The sequence below is a fragment of the Pinus tabuliformis genome, chromosome 8 (assembly GCF_031772625.1).
Source record: "Pinus tabuliformis cultivar Carrire ecotype Pingquan chromosome 8, CPIR1, whole genome shotgun sequence".
In the NCBI taxonomy this organism is placed as follows: domain Eukaryota; kingdom Viridiplantae; phylum Streptophyta; class Pinopsida; order Pinales; family Pinaceae; genus Pinus; species Pinus tabuliformis.
The window spans coordinates 2,059,268,002-2,059,285,156 of record NC_142294.1 but is presented as its reverse complement, the minus strand read 5'-3'; the positions used below and the strand labels follow the sequence as shown (position 1 = coordinate 2,059,285,156).

The following is a 17,155-nucleotide window of genomic DNA, read 5'->3' as shown; positions in this document are numbered from 1 at the left end:
AAGAAGCTCGAGTGATATCTAGAGAAATCATGCCATTCATATAAATGCAATTTCTTGTTAAACAACACCCCCACCCCCGGCCTCTCTGCCAGGTTAGACTTTCCCTACTTAAATGGATCCAGGGGATATTATAAATACTAAATCGCAATGCCAAAATAGACAGTCAAAATTCCATTTGCAATTCAAGAATGTTTTTATTCAAATGCATACAGCCAGAAGCCAACACAGAACCCGCCTTGGACAAAAAGTAATCTAAAATAGATTTATGCAATGGGCCACGCATAGTTGGAACTTTGGAAGTGTTGTAATCACAACAAACAGAAAGAATGAATATTGTATGGATTGTTAAGCATATTAGTTTAGCTATAGAGCACCCACAATCATTTGGGCACACATATTCATTTAGCGAAGATAACATATATGAAAGAAAATCGACCACAGGCTACCCAGTCAATGTGGAGTTGGGAGTATTTTCGGGGTAGTAAGAAGCAACTGATGTTTCATTGTCTACTACAGAAGTGAAACAGAAAAGATAAGCCCAATTTGAAGATGAAAAACAAATATTGGTTAGATGTATATAATACTGATCATTTATCCTTAGCTTCAGCATCCAAATACTCAAGTAATTAAGTTTTCCTTTTGTTTCTATTTTTCCGAGGAAAAAAACAAGTAATTAAGTTATTCAAATTATCATATCCTCAATTAAGTTTAACATAATAAGCGAAGTCTTGCACCACAAATTCGAGTTATTAGGATATATTAAATCAATAAGAGTTTAGAGGGAAATTCTCCAATTGTGCTCTGTCCTATGCATATATGGTTTGGCATCTAACAGAACTCAAATACAGCTATTAGTTTTCGTGGATGAAGATTTATTTACTGATAGGTATATCCATAGGGAAGCCTGTCTGCTGCTACAAAATTGACCCATATGTTACTTTAATGACCACTACGGAACCACAGAGTCAAGCTTAACCACCACAACATATCCCTTTAAAATTGGTGTCAAGGCATAAATACAGAAAGATGGAATAAAGAATATCTGACCAACTTAATATTACATCCCAACAAAAGTTACAAAAGAGTTCAAGTGATACCATGGCTGCAATGTTAGCAAATGATACAAAGACTTCAACAAAGGAGAAAAACAATGCTCAGATTTCAATACATAACCAATGACCTAAAATTATGGATAGGGTAGATATTAGCTACAGGTTTGGCACTTCGCCATATTTATCTTGTAGTCTATTTTGTCATTATGGCATCTAATCAATGGAATTCCTGTAACTATCATGGGATGATGTGCTTCATTATTTTGTGAAGCAGGTCATTAATTAAATCATAAGGTCATAGTCAGGTCATAATTAAGAAGTCTTTGTCAAATGGGCGAACAGTATTATTTCCCAATTGTTATGTATCTGATCCTCTGTATAAAAAGCCCCCTATCTTGATATGAGGGATCATCGCAGATGGAGGCCCTCTTATCATTATTGTGGATTCACTCTTATTTATTATTGTGGATGGCACTCCTCTGAATATTTTCATCAATCTTTCTCTTGGTCACTGTTACTGGGCCTTTTAGATATGCAATTAGTAACGGACCAGGGTATTTAGCTATGTTTTGTGGACATCTATTCTCTAATAATTGGACTGTCTGTAATTTCTCACTTATGCTTTCATGAAAATCTTTGGCAATGGCGCATTGGGGTATCATTTGGCTTATAAGCTTTTTAAATATCCCAGAGATACATATATATGGCAACTCCAAGATTATTGTGGATCATGTAAAGGGAAATGCTCACATTCCCTGGATAAGTTCTCACATCAGCAATTTTCAATCTATTTTGCTTTTTGATAAAACTGTTAATATCATACTTGTATGTGTAGATAATTGGAACTGTGTATATGGATGCTATACTTTTCAGTTTTTTTTTTGATAGTGCTGATGACGATTTAGAAGGAACATACAATTCTATGGATCATATTGCTTAAGCTTCTTTTCTTAAGTAAGCATGATTATATCTGGGTATATGGCAGTTTTGAGGGGATTGACTGTTTCAGGCTATTTGGTAATCTGGAATGATATTGTGTACATTCTGGAAGACACTTGATGTATATGATCCATCAGTTTTTATTATCTAATATACAGCTTTTTTCATACTGAAAAAAGAAGATCTTTCAAGACTGCAAGGAGCAAACATCTGTCTTCCATAAGGGGATGATGATACTAATAAATTTATTATTGATCTCTGATGGAATAGGATAGCATGTAAAGAGGAAACTAGTGAATACTGGGAGAACAGAATCCTTATCTGCAATATTTTGAAATGTTCCATAGCATCTGCACCATGTTACCAGATCTGTCAGGACCAGGGGCTGGATCTGCAGATCCCCAGAGCTGATACGGATTTGGATCCAGATCCATTAGGATCCACCCAGAATTCATACAGATGGAAAAGGTAAAGTTAAAGTTAATATATTAAAGAAGTAGTGATTTATCACTCATTTCCCTAATAAATTGACCGATTGCCCCCATGAACCAAAGTCTCAACTTTCACAACAAAAGGAAATCCCTGTTTTGTTAAATTTTCCAGTGTTGTTAAAATCGCGATAAAATCGCGATTTTATCGGAAAATCGCGATTTTTTCCTCTGCCCGATCAAATCGCGATTTTTATCCGTAAAAATCGCCACTTTTTTTTTATACCGATTTTTATCGAAAAAATCGCGATTTTTTGAAAATATCGCGATTTTTTCGTAAAAATCGTGGGAGGCGCGGGCAGCGGGGTTTTATATGGCAAATTCGATTTTTTTTTAATTCATTGTGTTGTCGCCGCGCGGAGGAGGAGGAGAAGAGGTGAGGGAGAGGAGCTGAAGGGTTTCCGTCGGATTTGGGAGCGAATCCAAGCGTTTTTAGGAGGAATCCAAGCCAAGATCACCAATTTGTCCATAAAAGAGGTATGTAGATTAATTTTTTTTGGTTTTGCTTCTATAAAAACTTTGGTTTTCATTGTTTTTAAAGAATTTTTTGAAATTTTTCATTGATTTGGGATGGGTAATTTGTTATGACTATGAGAACCAATTTTTTATTTTTATTTTCTCATTTTTTTTAAACATTGTTTATTTTTTTTGAATTTTCATTGTTTTTTGGCATTTGCCATTGGCATTTGGTTGGGTAACTTGGGTTTAGAAATTGGGATTTTGGAAATAATTAACTTGTAATTTTGCAAATGCTAAATTGTAATTTGTATTATGTAATCCTAAATTCCTATTTCCTAATCCTTATTTTTCCATAGGTTTGCAAATTCAAAATTCAAAAACAAACATGCCAAGGAAATTGGATCCTTTCTGGGAATATGGTGACCCTAAAACTCCGAATGATAGACAAAACTTGTATTGCAAGTTGTGTGGAAAGGAAATATTCGGGGGGTGTACAGGTTGAAGTTCCACCTTGCACAAATCCCTGGACATGATGTGGGGCCCTGTCTAAATACAAATGCTGAAATTATCCAAAAAGCCATGAGAGCATTGGGAGAATTGGAGCACACTAGAGATGCCAAAGAAGAACTCAAAAGGCAACTAAAAAGGTCAGTTGAAAGAAGTGGGCCAAGTGGCACTGGTTCTACTGCAGCGTCAGTCAATCCGGTAGCTGCATCATCATATTTTGTTCCTCGAACCACACCTGGTTCACAACCAACTATTGGTTCAATGCTAAAAATAACTGAAAAAGAACAAGCTGACAAGTTGATGACAAAATTTCTCCTCTGGAGTGATATTCCTTTCAGCATTGTAAGGAGTAATCCATTTTTCCAACCTACTGTTGATGCTATTGCCAGTGTTGGCCCGGGGTACAAAATCCCTTCTCTTCATGATTTCAGAGGCCGGCTTCTTCAAGATGAAAAGCGTGACTGCACCCAAAGATTGGAGGATTTTAGGGCATCATGGGCACAAACAGGATGCACTGTTATGTCAGATGGTTGGACTGACCAAAAGGGGAGAACCCTTATAAACTTCTTGGTTAGTTGTCCCAAGGGGACTATGTTTATCAAATCTGTTGATGCAACTCATCAAATCAAAGATGCAAGAACTTTATGTGATTTGCTGGATGTGTTTATTTTGGAGGTGGGTGCAGAAAATGTTGTCCAAGTCATAACGGACAATGCTGCAAATTATGTTGCTGCTGGTAGAATGCTTATGGACAGGCATCCTGCTTTAGTTTGGACACCTTGTGCTGCCCATTGTATTGATTTGATGTTAGAGGACATAGGGAAAATTCCCTTTGTCAAAGAGGTTGTTGACTCATCAAAAAGCATCACAAAATTTATTTACAATCACACATCTGTGCTTAGCTTGATGAGAAAATGCACCAACAACAAAGAGTTGGTGCGCCCCGCCATTACACGGTTTGCGACGAGTTTCATATCTCTTCAATCCCTCTTGAATTCTATGTGGGATTTGAAGAGAATGTTTCTTTCAGAGGAGTGGCGTGCTTCGTCAATGAGCCGCAAACCAGAAGGAGAGGCCGTCTGCAGACTAGTTTCATACCAGGAAGACTTCTGGGCGGGAGTGCAGGAGGTGTGCGCTGTTACAGAACCTTTGGTAAAGGTTCTTCGGTTGGTTGATGGTGAGAAGCCCGCAATGGGCTATTTGTATGAAGCCATGGACAGGGCCAAAGAAGCCATTCGGTCCTACCATGATGATAAGGGAGATGATGGGTTTCAGAGACAACTCCTTCTATGGGAAGTCATTGATGAGCGATGGAACAACACACTCCATCGTCCCATTCATGCTGCTGGGCTTTTCCTGAACCCTGCATTTTCTTATGCATGTGGGTTTAATTTTGATGTTGAGGTCGTGGAAGGATTATTAACCTATGTCCAGAAGATGGTGAGATCTCCAGAAGAACGTATGGAGATCTCTAGACAAATTGAGCAATATAAGTTGTCAGGTGGCACATTTGGCTTTGAGATGGCTGTCATTGATAGGACGATTAAAATGCCAGGTATTTTTTAGTTTGTAGTATGTACTTTGTAACTTTGTTTCAACTTTCAAATTTCATTGTTTCTTCAAATTCCATTTTTTTCTTATGTTTATTTAAAATTTTATTTGTAATTTTGTTGTAGACGCATGGTGGAAGATGTATGGTGGCAGAGTACCCCTTTTGCAAAATCTTGTCGTACGCATCCTCAGCCAAACATGCAGCTCCTCGGGATGTGAGCGCAATTGGAGTGTATTTGAAAAAATACACAACAAGAAGCGCAATAGGTTAACACTTAAACATTTAAAATATTGCAAATTTCCAAATAAATTTTTGAATTCATTAAAGTTTTAAACAATATTTTTTTTATAATATTAATTATTAATTATTATTTCATGAACTTTGTACAGGTTGGAGTCCCATAGACTTAATGACATGGTCTATGTCTACTACAATCTTCGATTGTGGGTGAGACAACTAGAGAAGAGTAAGACACCTGATACGGAAGCCATCTCATTGGATGGGATTGACACCACTGCTGAATGGAGGGTTGAGACCGAGAGGCCTCTCATGGATCCCACTGAGGATTGGTTAGTGCAGGATGAGGGGGAGGAGGAGGGGGAGGAGGAGGAGGAGCAGGAGCAGGAGTAGGAGGAGGAGGAGTTGGAGGAGCAGGAGGAGGAGGTGACACCGCCTACCCGGGCTACCCGGGCTACCACTACCACCAGTAGAGGACGTGGTCTCCGTCCACCTAAGCCTCCTGTAGCTGCTACTACTAGTTCTTCAGCTTCTAGAGCATGTCAGACTCCACTGCCATTTCCACCAGCACAGGCACCAGCTTCTACATCTAGAGGGAAAGAGAAAGCTGTGCCATTTTCTCGCAAGAGGGGCAGAGGAAATCAATAGGATTAGACTTTCATTTTATTGTATATGACATTATGACATGATGAGATACATTATCATATTTTTTGTTGATATTTTGAGGCTGAGTTGGACTTGGGACTCAGGACTTACTATTCAGGACATGATTCAATGTTATGTGTGATTTTAGCGCTAGAAATGATATTAAACATCTTATATATTAGTTTTTTTATCATATTTATGTGTCAATGTATTTATTTTATGTTGTAGATGGTTTAGATATTAAAAAAATTGAAAAAAAATGAATATTTTTGTGCCAAACGCTTTTTTCCCGCTTTTTTCCCGCTTTTGTCGATTTTTTCCGCTTTTTTCCCGGCGCCGATTAAATCCCGATCGCGCTTTGTGCAACATTGAAATTTTCCTTAACCCCAACAACCAGGCAATTTATTACCAAGCAAACTTCCTTGCTGTCAAATAATTATTATGTGGACCTACTGAATAAAAGCACAGCCAGGATTTTAACGCATAAATAAAATAAACAACAGAATCAAAATTAAACAATAATCTCACACATGCACACAATGATTTTCTGCCCTTCAAAATTCTGATGTTTCATTAAAGATCATCTAGAGCATACAAGGGTCTCATTTCCTGGGTTAATCGCCATCCAAGTAAACATACATACAACAATAAACCAGGAATTAGATCCAGCTGGTCAAACCCTTGAGCTGTCCTTTGATCTGTCGGTTGATCTGGATCCTTCCCTTGCTGCTCCTTGCACTCTTCCTTGAACCCTGCACACTTGGAAGAAAGTCCTCCTTCATCCAATCACTGAGATCTCTCTCACTATGCCTTGTGCTCAAAATGCTTTTTCTCCCTTAGCCTAGCCTTCCTTTTATAGGTTTGAGTTATTGACCGAATCCACAACCCTAATCTCACAAGTGATTGACGATTGAGATTAGATCTCAACCTCACTTGAGATCAACGGTTGAGATTCATCTCATTCACGAATGCAAATAACTTTACATTTCATTAGATTAACTCATTTTATCTAATCGAAATCAATTACTTTAATAATTAAAGTAATTACTAAGGTTAAGTGTCAATTAGGCAACTCTCACACACCTAGATAAAGGTACCTGCCCGAGCTACTGTCATCAACACTCCCCCTTAGTGAGGACGGCACTTACTGAAGAGTCATCTGTAACTAGTTGTCCCTTCGGTTCATGGCACAATGTCGCATGCATCATCCTTCATCATGGCTTTCCTCCAAACCTCCCGGTCTGCTACCTCTCCGATGATATTACTCGTCAATGCCATGGGGTTTTGAAACTTCTTTGGAGGCTTGTTCTCCCTAAATGTGATCCTAGGAGCCTCCACATGCTCTTGAGCCAAGGTTACGGGAGAGCGCCTCCACATGCTTCGTGAAAGTTGAAAGTTGATTCATTTCATTTCATGTTAGATAATGTTAGATATTGAATTTTGAAAGCTTGAAACTTTAAGATTGATGAATCATGAGACCCAATATGTTGTATGTTACTATGCTACTAACTTGTAGATGTGGTTGATGAAGATTATAACTTATAGATGTTTGTTGATATATGGTTCAATCTATGTTTTTTTATGTTTTTTATATATAATTCATCATCTACATGCTTTTGTTGACATATATGCATCAAAATAAATAAATAAATATATATATATATATATATATATATATATATATATATATATATCATATAAAAATTGCTCCCGGAATCGCTCCCAAACAGAGAGCTTCTGACAATGTCGCTCCCGCTCCCGCTCCCAAGTAACCTTGTCTTGAGCATCCCTCAATGTCTGCTCAACCCACCTGGGTCTCTTGAAAAAACTGGATGGTGCTACTAACTCCTCCCCACCTAATGGTTGACTCTATGAACTAGAAGCCTCTGCATGTTGCTCTATCTTCGGTGCCTCCTACTCCCAATTCTCTATCACTGGTGATGGCAACTCATGAGACTTCCTAGATGCCAAGTTCTCCTTTAACTTAACATCCTTGCTCACAATTTTCTTCTATTGCACTAATATGAAGATCGTATAAGCCTTTGACGTCTCGTTGCACCCAACAAATATGCCCTTCTGTCCTAAAGGCTCCAACTTCGTCCTCTCCCATGCAAGAACATGGATGTAAACTGGACAACCAATGATCCTCATGAGTCCTATCTCTAGTTTCACCCAAGTGAATGCCTCCTCAAGAGTCTTGTCCCCCAATATCATGTGAGGACTCTTGCTCTACACAAACACTAGAGTATTACATGCCTCTACCAAAAGAAACATGGGTAGCTCCTAGTCATGAGCATAGCTTGAGTAGAATCGAAGATGGACCATTTTTTCTCTCTGCAACTGCATTCTATTAAGGGTTGTACAACGCTTTCATCTCCCTCTACATCCCTTGCCTCCTTATAGAAATCCTTGAATTCATTGGAGGTGTACTTTACCCCATTACCTAATCTCAAGAAGTCGATCTTCTTGTCTCTCTACTTCTCCACCTAGGCCTTAAACTCTAGGAACCGACTGAAGACCTCATCCTTAGTCTTCATGAAGAAGATCGAAGTTTTCCTAGAATAGTCATCAATAAACATGATATAGTGTTATGCTCCATGTATTGATGCCACTGACATCGACCCACATACATCTAAATGAATGAGATCCAAGATCCCCTTAGACCTACTCGCGCTATTTAGAAAAGCAACCTTAGCGTTCTTGCTATGTCCGCACCCTTTACAGGTGCCTTGTTGCTCAATATTGAACTTTGGGATACCAATGAAAAATCTCCCTCAAAATCAACAATACCTTGTAGTGCAAGTATCCCATCCTCTAGTGCCATAGCTCACACAAGTTGTCACTATCATGTGCCAACACTTGAACAGGTTTTCCCGTCAACCTATACAAGTTGCTCTCTCTAATCAATATAACCATTATTGTGTCTTGACTAGACTCCTCTAGATGCACCTGCCCATTTCTAAACATGGCTACATATCCTTTGTCCTTGATCACTAAGCCTGAGAGCAAGTTCTTCTTCAGTCCTAGTACAAATAGCCCCCGTGCCTCTATCATATGACATGATGCACCACTATCCAAGTTGCAAGCTCTCCCAGTGATTATATTGGTTAATAGACAAGAGGCAAATGAGAAGTCCTTCTCAAACTTCACTGCAAACTCATCAAGTTGAACGTCTGTTGATGTTGTTATCTACTACGACTTCCTCTTCCCCTTCTTCTTTGGACACTACAATGCATAGTGCCCATTCTAGGCAAATCAATGCATCTTTCTAGCCACACGTTGGTCTCGCTCCATTCCTTTTGATTCAAGCATATTAAACATATATTAAAGCCTACGCTTTTAAATATATCAATGAAAAAGTTGGGAGCATATTGTTAGCATGGCGTGTTCAATATTTCTTAAGGATTCTTGTGCCTCTAGTGGTAATGGCAATGGTTCCTTTGATTGAGTTTCCCTGAAAGTGTGGTTATGCATTGCCAAGTTGTTAAAATAATAGGCAGATTTGTTAAAATAAAAGCAAAAGATCAATATCTACATGATCAAGTTGATCAAGTTGTAGAAGGGTTAGATGTGAAGGAAAGATGGGCAACCATTAATGTTTCTCTAGAGATGAATGCAGCCATGCATTTTAGCGATTCCAAGCGAACATGTTGTTCACTGCTAGGCCTACTTTTCTCCTGCTACTTCTATTGTGGGTCGAACGATGAGAGTTGAACCCCTCCAACCCTCATGCTTTCAAAGGATCACGAGATCAAACCCCAAGGTGGGTTCCATGGACAGGGACTCTTAGAATTGGTGGCATGAGGGCTGAAATTGTATCAAATGGGCCAAAGAATGGTCGGAATCCACCATTGTCGATGCCAAAAAATGTTGCAATGGGCCCAAATGGAACACTCCATTCCCAAGTTCACGAACGAGGGCAAAACCATTTGCAGCTCCAAGCCCTCAAGATTCCAATACGATCCTCTGAGTTACGAGCCTTGACAGGACAAAGAATAGCAGCTCCAGGGTTTGTCTTTATCTGCTATCTAGCACAAGAAGTCTACAGTTCCCTTTTGCCGGTCTTTCTAGCTTGCATGTGTTAATCAACAAGCCTCTAGTCCTCTATGTCTCCCTGGCTTGCCTCAATCCCCTCAAATCGAAGTAAATTTCAATGATAGCCCCTCTCCTTTGCAGGGTTCAGTGGAAAGTTTCAAAAATCTATACCATGCAGAAGGGTTTCCGATTTTTGTTAACACCCTCAATAGGAACTCAATCCAAATCTGGATCTCTGAATCGATTTATGTGGTGGCCCTAAAGTAGACCATAGAGAAGCGGTTGGGGATTCTTGTAGCCATGCAGCGTTTACTCTGTGAAGGGAAACAGATGCAGGATGTTTCACAACTACATGGCTCACCATCGTTTTCCTTTTGAGGCTATGTAGGGGTGCAATAGACTCCAAGAACCTAGATGCTTCAGCTACATACAAGGATGTGGCTCGGGGTAAGACGACCATCACAATGGATATTGTTGAACAATCAAAACAAATGTCAACACTAGAAGTAGATTTAAAAGAGGTAAATCAACTCTTTTGTGTTCTTCAATCTAGAGCTATCATCTACAAATTTAATGGATTCTAGCGTAAGGTATCAAGCTTTGCATCAGTGGGTTTATACAACCTGGACCAAAAATTGTGATATATATCTTTGTTCAAAAGTTTTTTTCATTGTACAGTTTGATTCCAAGGCAGCCTTAGAGAAAGTCCTGCAAGAAGGGCCTTGGTTCTTGGGAAGGGCAGAACTCTTCATAACCCCAGGGTTTCCAGAGTTCGATTCTTCATCAATGGTGGTAACAAAGATGCCAGTTTGGGTGAGTTTGTCAAACCTCCCTCTTACTTTTTGGCATCACAAGGTACTAGAGGATATTGGAAATGCTTTGGGTTCTTTCCAAAAGATGGATGTTGAAAGAATGGAGAAAGGTTTATTTATATTTGTCTATATCTGTGTAGAAATAGACCTAAGCAAAGGTCTACCCAACCGCATATTGTTGAAACACAAATCATTTCAATGGATCCAAATCTTCGACTATGAAAACATGGCATTTAGATGCAGCACATGCTTCCAAACAAGACACTTACAGGCTTCATGTCCTCAAGCAAAAAAGCCCTCAAAAAAGAAAAAGGGGCAAGCTCATAAAACAAAAGACTTGCAGCCTTTTGATCCCATTTTCCCGGAGGATAAAGAAGGGGAAATCAAGGACCCTCCAAAACAAGAAGATTTGAATACTCATATTCCTAATGGAAATGTACCACACATGCAGAATGTTTCAGAAACAGAACCAATCCTTCAGTTAGAACATCTTGGAGTTGTGGCATGCAAAGAGGACGGGTTAGTAGGCTCAAAGAGAGTTCATTTTTCGAAAAGTTCAGATTTGATAAAGTACCCTCCCCAGTGGTCACTATGAATGAATTGGCAGTCGTACCTGTTGACCCTATTTTAGGGGTGTGGCAAAACGTCCATAGAAAGAAAGGAAACAAAGAGAAATTATTTGATAAAGTACCCTCCCCAGTGGTGACTATGAATGAATTGGCAGTCGTACCTGTTGACCCTATTTTAGGGGTGTGGCAAAACGTCCATAGAAAGAAAGGAAACAAAGAGAAATTAAGTGATTATTATAACACTTAATTTATCTTTTGTACTTTATTTTTATTTTATTTTATTCTACTCTTGAGCCGAGAGGTTGTTAATGCTCTCACAAGACTACGGTCCTACTCATATTGAATGCTTTTAGCATTTGCAAAATGTAATTCTATTCCTTTTTTTGCAAAGAAATTATAGTAGTTTTCCAAGGAGATCCAAGGGAAATATCAAAGGAAAAGTTGATTAATGTTTAACTTCAACGTATATTAAAGGTGACTTTCCAAGCTTCAAGGTCTTGGTGATTCAAAGATTGTGATAAACTAGGCCAATAATAAGACACAAATTTAGAATGTTAAATTTCAGCCTATCTTCAATGAGGGGAAAGATCTCACGTACGTTGCACGAAACTCCCCCCTCCCCCCGTCGGTTGTGTATCAACTGCATTTCCGTGTCGAAACTTTGAAAGTCAACTGAAACAAGTTTTAGTTTGATTGAAATGCATTTCACATGTCAGAAATATGTTTCATACAAACTAAAACGTGTTTCAACATCTGTACAACCCATTTCCAAATGAAATTTCTCCTTTTTCTCCTTGATTTAATCGTTGGGACCCAAAATTTGGTTTTATTGCTTAATCAAAAGTTAATTATGAATTAATGAGACTTCTAGAAACCTCTAAACCCAAAAATATTTCTTTAAAAAGGGTTTCACTCTTTGTTTGCACCAAAGCGTTGATAATTAATGGTAATGTTAAACTCTTAAAGTAAGAGAAATATCACTTTCACTTAAATTTTTAACATTACCATTAATTGCTTCGGGATGTTTGAGTGTTTCCAACTATACCAATCTTCATATGGAAAAGTAGAATTTCATATCCTATTCAAAATTCAACAGAGTTAACAATATTCAGAATTTCAGGATCTTTTTCATTAGATTGTATCTTGTATGAAGGTATGGAATTGGTAGTTAATCAAGAGCACCAATCCCTTTACGTACCTCGATGTTAGTGATATTATTTGTTGGACTCCTCTATCGCGGCCTTCGCAAAAAAGTATCCTTCACTCAAATCAAAATCATTGATCATGCATGCTAGGCCTTTCATAGCATATTTTAAAGCTTGGATTAGGTAGTTTCATCAAATTTGGGTGGTGATGACTAATGTCCCTAGAGGATTGAGGTAGAGGCAAAGGGTGATATTAATGATGAGGATCCAAATAAGTGATGGCAGAACATTTCTTGTCATTTATGTTTGTCATTTAAATGTTCTTGCTCATTTATTCATAATGATTTCTTTCCAGGTTTAAATATAATATAATATAATATATATATATATAGATATATTATATATATATCAATGTTATCGGAACCGAACCAATTCCGTCAAAACCGGCTGGTCCAACCGGTTTGGAGGCAAAACCGGTCCGAACTAGCCCTTCGAACCGGTCAGTTTCCGTACGAAACCGGCCGGTTCGGACCAGTTTTGCCTCCAAACCAGTTTTGGCAGCCAGTGAACCCCACAGCCGTGCAGCCAGGCAGGCCAAAAAACTGATTTTTTCCGTTTTTTTTTTTGTTTTTTTTAATTATTTTTCCGAAATTCTAAACCTAATCTAGCCCCCCTCCCCCCTAAAGCTATTTAAACACCCCCACCCCCTCTATTCTACTCACACTATTCATTCGAGTCTCTTGCATTTCTTGAGCTAAGTTCGGTGAGGAGAATTTGGAAAGTTTCTTGCACGGTTGTTCTGAGAGAGATTTTTTGTAGATTTGAAGAGCTTATTGGAGTCTTGGAGAACTATTGGGTTGGAATATTTTTAAGCTACTTCAAAGATTTATTTTTTCCCATAGATTTTTGGGTTTTCTTCAATGGTTTTTGCAATTGGTGGAAGAAATTTTTTTTATTTTGTTGGAGCTGCTACATCGCTAATTTTGGAGTTGATTTTCTCTAAAATATTTAGAGGGTAAATCAAAGAAATTACAACTCTTTTTTTTCTTCTAATTTTCTTTAAAAATCAGAGAGTTTTTTCCCATAAAAATTTAAAACCCTGGTGTTTTTATGCAGATTTGTAGGGGCTGCTCTGGGGCTGATTTTCTTCAGCTAATTAAGATAGAAATACAAGGTATTTTTTCAACCATTGATGTTCTATTTTTCTTCAAAAAACTATTTTTTTCTTCTCTTAAAATTTTAAAACCACAGTTTTTTTAATACAGAATTCAGAATTTCAGATTTCTTTTATTTTTTTCTTCTCTTAAAATTTTAAAGCCCGAGTTTTTTTATGCAGAATTCAGAATTTCAGATTTCTTTTATTTTTTTCCAAAAATATTGTAATTTGCAAGGTTATTTTGAGAGAATTCATTGGCAAACTTCTGAAGGAGATTTTGGAGCTAATTGAAGAGTTTATTTTCAGCTTGGTTGGAGCTTCTCTTCTCAAAATTTACAGATCTTCTCCTCTCAAAATTTACAGATCTTTTCCAGCTATTTCATTGTTTCTACTCTTTTATTTTTCTCTAAAAAAAAATGTGATCCCTTGATCTAAATGAATCTGAGCCATTAGATCTTAGGGTTACCCAAAATTCATTTAGGAAAACGAATGGGGGTAAAGAAAAGAGAGACTACATTCATTCTTCATAAGCAGATTGGAAAAAGGAGACTGAGAACTAGAGAAAAGTTCTAAAGCAGAAATTTGTAGCAAGCTGAAGGACTGATTTATTGGCAAAGTTGGGCACAAAAATCAAAGCATAGAAGACAGCATAAAGTACAGTACAAACAACATAATGTTGTGAGTTGCACGCCGTTCGAGATAAGTTTTTGAGATATATATATATATTGAAAAAAAATGTGTACAGTCCATACAATATATTTCGTATAGTCATATTCGTAGAGTACATATTTTCAGCTTCAATTGGGCACGGAAAATCGAAGCAAAGTGGGTACGGTTTTCAAGGAGTTTTGGGCTGAAGAGATAAGTTGTATTTGGCTGTTTTGTTTTGTTTGCAAATGTATTTTTCCTGAACTTGGAAAATGAAAAAATTTGAAGAGCTCTCTAATAGGTTTTTCCCGGAGAAGATTGAAGGGGTTTTGCCTGGATCTAAGTTGACCAAAAATCTGTGTGTATTTTTATGTGTGTTGCTGGTCTTGTTATGTCCATATTTATTTTCAGCGTGTGTTGACAGTCCCATGTGTTTTAATCTGAAAACTTCATTTCCAGAATTCTATATGTTGAATGTATGTTCATGGGAAAGGACATTTAATTGAATGGGAGCAATCAGGTGAAATTAAAACCGGGTTGGGATTGCAGAAAACTTGTTTTTACTTTTTAGTCATCAAATTTCAACACTATTTGCTAATTAGATATTTCTCTGTTTTTCATAGTGTAATTTTAAGAGTAGCATTTGTAGTCCCACTATGTATTCACTTCAGCTGTACCTTTGAATCACACTAACCAACTTTGTGGTCACTCATTGGACATTAATAAGTTTATCTTATTTCCCTTCTCCAATTTCTGTAAGTCAGGTGCACACATATTATCTCTTGATTAGTTTTTATCTCATCATCATTCCAAACTCATAGCTTCAGGCAGATTCACTCTCAACAATCACCAAAATTTACATATTTCAAAAACGTAAGCAAATATTTTCTCATTTAATAAAATGTGCTACGGCCCACATGCCTTGTTTATGTTGCTTTCACCATTCAAGTAAGGCCTACCCTCTCTGCAAAGCCTGAAAAGGTGAACTAATTGCCCTTTTCCCATTCATCTTCTTGTAAGTAAGGAAAGTTTGGATCATGGCATGGGTCAACAAGGCCCAGTCCTTGCCAATGACACAGCCAGTGTGGACCTCCCAAGCCATGGGGAGAACCTTGGAACCTAATAAGCATTAAGGTACCTTAGGGCCTGGATTACCAACAACTCCAAAGAAAAGCAAAAGAAAGAGAGAAAATAAATAATTCATAACCAGTTAAGCAGGAAAAATAAAATATAGTTTGTAGCCTGTTGCCTTAATAAGAAGGCATGGAAATGAACAATACAACCCCAAACTAGAGTGTAGACAAGGAAAAACTTGTAAACCACTCTGTTGTATTTAGAATGTACAAATGTCCACATGAAGTTCTGTCAGCAAGACATAAGCAAAATGGGATTTCTGGGAATTCATAAGAATTCATGAGAATACACTAACGAATAAGAGAGTTCACACAATCTAATGAGTTTCAGAGTTATTTAGTATTTACTTCAAAGAAACTAATTTAGCAGGAAAAATATCGAAGAATCATTGTGTGAAATCTAACAAAGGGCCTTCCTAGAGAGTCCTAGACCTTGATAAAATGAAACGAGATTTTGAAAACTACTTATATATCTAGGAAACATAATAAGCCTGACATGATAAAAATAATTGAAACTACCATGCAAGATGAGAAGACAGTTTAAAATTCAATTTACTTTGTTTTAGAAAAAGTGCAGTTAAACAATGTCCTATGTATCTCATGACAACCCTCAAGCTTCACATTATATTCTCATGGCTATCTTCAGAAAGTATATATTGAGGGTCACCTTTGTTGGACCTGAGGCATTCCCCTTGTAAATTTCTTTGCTAATTGACCATTCTAGAATCTCTTTTGCCCAGTCAGGTGGACTTCTCTCAAGTGCTTCATAAACGCATTTTCTGATTCTTGTCCCAACATTTGTCGGTAGCTTTCTTACAGGTTCCAACACTTGAGCCCACTCTGGTTTCTCCTCTTCGTGATTTGCTTTATCTCCATCATTATCATTCCCAACAGAATCTCTACCATCCACATTCAATTTGTCATTTTCTGCCAATAGGCTTCCTGAAACAATCTGTACCGCCTCTGCAAGTAGCTGGAAACATAGAGACGTTAAAAACATTTGTATTCAATGAAAACGAGGTTTCAAGAATAATTTAGAAAAGACGTCTAAAATAACAGTTATACAATAACGCTATGTGAAAAAAATTCTGTATCAGATTCAGTTTGCATTACTAAAAGTTTCCATATATAACAGTCATGTTAAAAAATCAGTTTCTGACTCCAATAGGATGTTGACACTTCTTTAAATAATACTTTGTTTGCATTGAAGGAAAAAATTTGGGAAATACAACCAGTCATTTTCTTATTGCACATAGATGCTAGAAGGGTCAAGAGAAACCTTAGCCCACAAATATTTTCTTTGGTTTTTTTTTACTAATACAACCTCTCATTTCGTTAGACTTTGAATAAAAGTTACATAATCATTGCCAACCCATGTTTCAATAAGCCAATGACGGCAATTGATGTCACATTAAGATTCACAAACCTCGTACCTTGTCACTGTGGGATATCAGATCTTGAGATTATACACATATCAAGTTCAAGACAACAGGACAAGAAGATATAATTAACATAAGTATGGAACATGGTCTTGAAACTATCATTTGAAAGATAAGATCTCCTTGCATATCGGTGTCATTTGTGGGTTGCCAAGCTATAGACTTGAAAGTGTTGATTTTTTGAGTAGCATCGGGAGATATTCCCGCTTTGCTAAAAGGCCTCCAAATCCTAGAAAATTTATGTAAAAGTTAATTTTTGGAAAGTCAAGTTGACCTGCCCAGTGAAGGGACGTGTCCCACCTATTTCGACAAGTACAAGTAGAGGATGTGAGTCTCATT

At 37.5% G+C, this 17,155-nt stretch overlaps 1 protein-coding gene across 1 annotated transcript in view; it reads right to left on the bottom strand.

Moving 5' to 3' along the window:
• MBD9 (methyl-CPG-binding domain 9) overlaps positions 1-17,155 on the bottom strand; it is a 225,822-nt gene that overhangs the window by 152,060 nt on the left and 56,607 nt on the right. Inside the window, exon 6 of the mRNA XM_089374975.1 lies at positions 16,045-16,350. Coding sequence (XP_089231101.1) covers positions 16,045-16,350 — 306 coding nt within the window. The remainder of the gene's footprint in view (positions 1-16,044; positions 16,351-17,155) is intronic.